Source organism: Vollenhovia emeryi, unplaced genomic scaffold (assembly GCF_000949405.1).
Source record: "Vollenhovia emeryi isolate VEMERY1.0 unplaced genomic scaffold, V.emery_V1.0 DF940163.1, whole genome shotgun sequence".
NCBI classification, from domain to species: Eukaryota; Metazoa; Arthropoda; class Insecta; order Hymenoptera; family Formicidae; genus Vollenhovia; species Vollenhovia emeryi.
Window position 1 is genome coordinate 3,018 of NW_011966203.1, and position 4,000 is coordinate 7,017.

Below are 4,000 nucleotides of genomic sequence, written 5' to 3' on the forward strand. Positions count from 1 at the left end.
CAGGGGGCAAGCCTTTCTTCCCAGGCCAGGGCCCGAGCGCAAGACCAAGGGATGCCAGCAAAGCCGGCGAAGCAAAGAAAGCCCAAGGCCCAGGGCCGGATACAGGAGGCCGCTAAGAGGGAAAGGCTGGTGACAGCGGAGAGGTCCGAAGGTACTGTCCATCGACCAATGTTGAGGGGACAGCGCAAAGTGCTGGAGGATCCGCCTGAAGAAGACGCCATGGAGGGCATCAGGCGAGTTATGGAAGGAGTCTCCATAAAGGAGGTGGTCTGTGGGGACTCAGACAAGGTGAAGCGCAACCTGGAAAATTTAATTACCAGGTGCCAGGGAGCGCTGAGCCGAATCTCGAAAGGAAAGGAGGAGAGGGGGAAGAGACTCCCAGTCGTCACCAGCGTAGAGGAAGTTAAGGATAAGGTGAGGCTGAGGGCGAGAGAGACGGCGGCGCGGATCGTCCGAAACAGCAAGGAGACCAAGCCGAAGGAGGAAAAGAAGCCCTCCAAGGAGGATAAGAGGGCCCCGGCTCTAGCCAAGCCAACCACCTCCTGGGCGGAGGTGGTGAGAAAGGGGAGGAAGAAGCAGGAAAGCAAGGAGCAAAATCCGGTGGCGAAATCCGGGAAGCCTGCGACTACGGCGACCATCAACGGAGCCGAGAAGAAGGGGCAGAAGGAGCAGCCGAAGAGGAGGTCGCCCAAAACCGCTGCAGTGGCGATCTCATTCCCGGAAGGTCAGGCGGCTGAGGGAATGAGATTCCTAAGGTCCCAGATCAAGCTGGAGGACCTGGGAATAGACAAGGTCAAGAGCAGGAAAGCCTTGAACGGAGCTACCCTGCTCGAGATATCTGGAGGTGCCGAAGCTAAGGTCAAGGCAGACGCGCTTGCCACCACAATAAAAACAGTTGGGGAGGGCAAGGGCGTTAAGGTCACCCGCCCCGAAAAAAGGGCGGAGATCAGGCTTAAAGACCTAGACGAATCCGTCTCGGAAGAAGAAATTCGGGCCGCGGTGACGAAGGCTGGTGGTGGGCTCCCGGACGATGTAAAGGTGGGCCCCATCCGGCGGACCCCTGGCGGAATGGGTACATGCTGGATACAGTGTGGACTCGAGGTGGCGAGGAGAACAGCTGAGGCGAGAAGGATAAGGCTGGGCTGGGTGTCGTGCAGGGTGGAACTGCTCGACCCCCGCCCGTTAGTGTGCTTCAGGTGCCTGGAGAGGGGGCACATTAGAGCGCAATGCAGGAGCAGCACCGACAGGAGCATGCTTTGCTACCGGTGCGGCAAAGAAGGGCATAAGGCGCAGGGATGTACCGAAACCCCTGACTGCGCAGTATGCAAAGGGAGAGGACTGCCCTCCAACCACAAGGCTGGAGGGGCGGCGTGCCGACTCCCGAGCAAAAACGAGAGGAAGAGGGCAGCCAGAAAGAGTAGAGAGGAAGGCCGGGAAAAGGGGCAGACAGCAGGCCAGTCTAGGCAGCAAGAAGAGCCCATGGAGACCGAGCCGGCGGCGCAAGGGACGCACCCGAATGAGAGCAACAGCCAGGAGGAGGCTGGGAAGGCGTCGCCTTCACGGCGTTAGTGGCGCTTCAGGCGAATCTCAACCACGCCCGCCAGGCTCAGGATCTGTTCCTCCACAGCCTGGCAGAGCGTGGTTGCGGACTTGGCATCGTCGCCGAGCCGTACCGTGTTCCTAAGAGCCCCTGTTGGGCGGGGAGCACGGACGGCTCGGCGGCGATCGTCTGGAGGAGAACGGGGGAGCGGGCTCCCCCCTTCTCGAAACTCAAGGCCGGGGAGGGCTGGGTGGCGGCCAAATGGGGGCCCCTGTTTGTAATCGGGGTCTACCTGAGGCCCAGCCTTACCCGTGCCGAAGCGGACGCGAGACTCGAGGAACTGGAGGACTTGGTCCGGGAGTATCTCCCCGGACCGATTCTGGTCGCCGGGGACTTCAATGCCAAATCGGCACTTTGGGGTTCCCGGCGGCCGGACGCCAAGGGGGCAGACGTGGAGGCCTGGGCCGCGCGCCTAGGCCTCCACTTAGAAAACGTAGGGAACGTCAGCACCTGCGTAAGGCCGCAGGGGGAGTCAATCGTCGATTTGACGTGGACTTCCCCTGTGGCCGCGAGGAGGATAAGTGGATGGGGGGTGTTGGTTGGCCTTGAGTTGCTTTCCGACCACCTTCCCATCCACATAGAGTTCGCATGGGAGAGGAGGACGGGACCGCAAGTGCGAATGGCTAGGTGGAGGACAGACAAGCTGGACCCGGACAAATTTAAGGAGTCCCTAATCGCGGCACTGTGGGCGCAGCCGGTCCCTGCGCCCACAGTGGAAGAGGAGGCTAGGTGGGTGCAGCAGGTGCTGACGCGTGCGTGCGACGCCGCTATGCCGCGCGCCAGGTTCGTCGCCCGCAGGGCGGCCTACTGGTGGTCGGAAGAGATAGACGCCCTGAGGAAATCCTCGGTGGCCGCCAGGAGAGCCGTCCTGCGGGCCAGAAGGAGGAGGGGAACTCCACCTGCGGAGGAGGAGAGGCTCGTGGAGGAGTACCGCCAAAGAAGGAAGGCTTTGCGGGCGGCAATCAGGACCGCCAAGGAGAAGGCGTGGGAGGAGCTGGTAAGCTCCCTTAACGAGGACCCTTGGGGGCGCCCCTATAAACTTGTAATGAACAAGTTGAGTTCGGGGGCGCCTCCGACGGTGGAGAGTCTGGACCCACGCTTTCTCCAAGAGGTGGTGGAAGCCCTATTCCCAGCGGGGGACGATGGCGGTCCTCCTCCACGGGATGCGGAACACGGGGAGGAGCATCAGCCTTGGCAGGAGGAGCTGGGGATTACCCGGACGGAGCTGGCGCGAGCGGCTAAGAAGCTCAAGAAGGGCAAAGCGCCGGGTCCGGACGGGGTCCCCGGCATAATTTTGAAGGCAGCCCTGGGGGAGCTCTCCGACAGACTGGAGGGGTTGTATACCCGGTGTCTGGAGGAGGGCATCTTCCCGGGGCTGTGGAAGAAGGCGAGGCTGGTGCTCCTCCCCAAAGAGGGAAAGCCCCCGGACGAGCCCGGGAGCTTCAGGCCGATCTGCCTCTTGGACGAGGCCGGGAAACTTCTCGAGAGAGTGATCGCGGCCCGATTAGCGAGGCACATCGAGTATGCAGGGCCCGGCCTGTCCGAGAGGCAGTTCGGCTTCAGGGAGGGGCGCTCCACGGTGGACGCCATAGTCCACGTGCGCGAGACTGTGGACGCGATGATGGGGGATGGAGGGGTGGTGTTGGCTGTCGCCCTTGATGTGGCGAACGCCTTTAACTCCATCCCCCATCGAGAGATTGTGGCCGGTCTGGAGAAATTGGAGGTCCCCGATTATCTGCGTGGGATAATTGGGGACTATCTCCAAGACCGGTCCATTGTGTGCGTGGACAAAGAGGGAGACTCCCGTGTGTGGAGGGCGGATCGCGGCGTCCCGCAGGGGTCGGTCCTAGGACCACTCCTGTGGGATGTCGCGTACGACGGGGTGTTGCGTGCGGCGCTCCCCGCTGGCTGCACATGCGTGTGTTACGCGGATGACACGCTTGTGCTGGCCAGCGGGGAGGGATGGGGGGAAGCCATCGCCAGGGGCAACCTGGCGGTGGCCTGCGCCATTAGGGCGATCAAGGCGTTAGGGTTAAAGGTGGCGGCCAAGAAGACCGAAGCCGTCTTTTTTCATGACGGCTCGGCCGGGCCGCCACCTGAAGCCAGGATCACCGTAGACGGCGAGCGCATTCTGGTGGGGGCCCAGATAAAATATCTGGGCCTCCACATCGATAGGACCTGGGGCTTCGAGGAGCACTTCCGGAGACTGGCGCCCAGATTGGACGGCGCGGGCGGCGCGCTGTCGCGCATAATGCCCAATCTGGGCGGGCCGGGTGGGAGGACGCGTAGGCTCTACGCCAACGTCCTGTCATCGATGGCGATGTACGGTGCCCCCGTGTGGGCTGAGCCCCTCATGAGGAGCAGGAGATCCCTCTCCGTCCTCAGGGGGGCTCAAAGGCG

General features: G+C 62.5%; 1 protein-coding gene across 1 annotated transcript in view; it reads left to right on the top strand.

Annotated features, from left to right (window-relative positions):
- Window positions 1-1,569, top strand: part of LOC105556263 (neurofilament medium polypeptide-like) — a 2,898-nt gene extending 1,329 nt beyond the window's left edge. The window contains exon 2 of the mRNA XM_012003348.1: window positions 1-1,569. Within this exon, the coding sequence (XP_011858738.1) occupies window positions 1-1,569 (1,569 nt within the window).
- The last annotated feature ends 2,431 nt before the right edge of the window (window positions 1,570-4,000 follow it).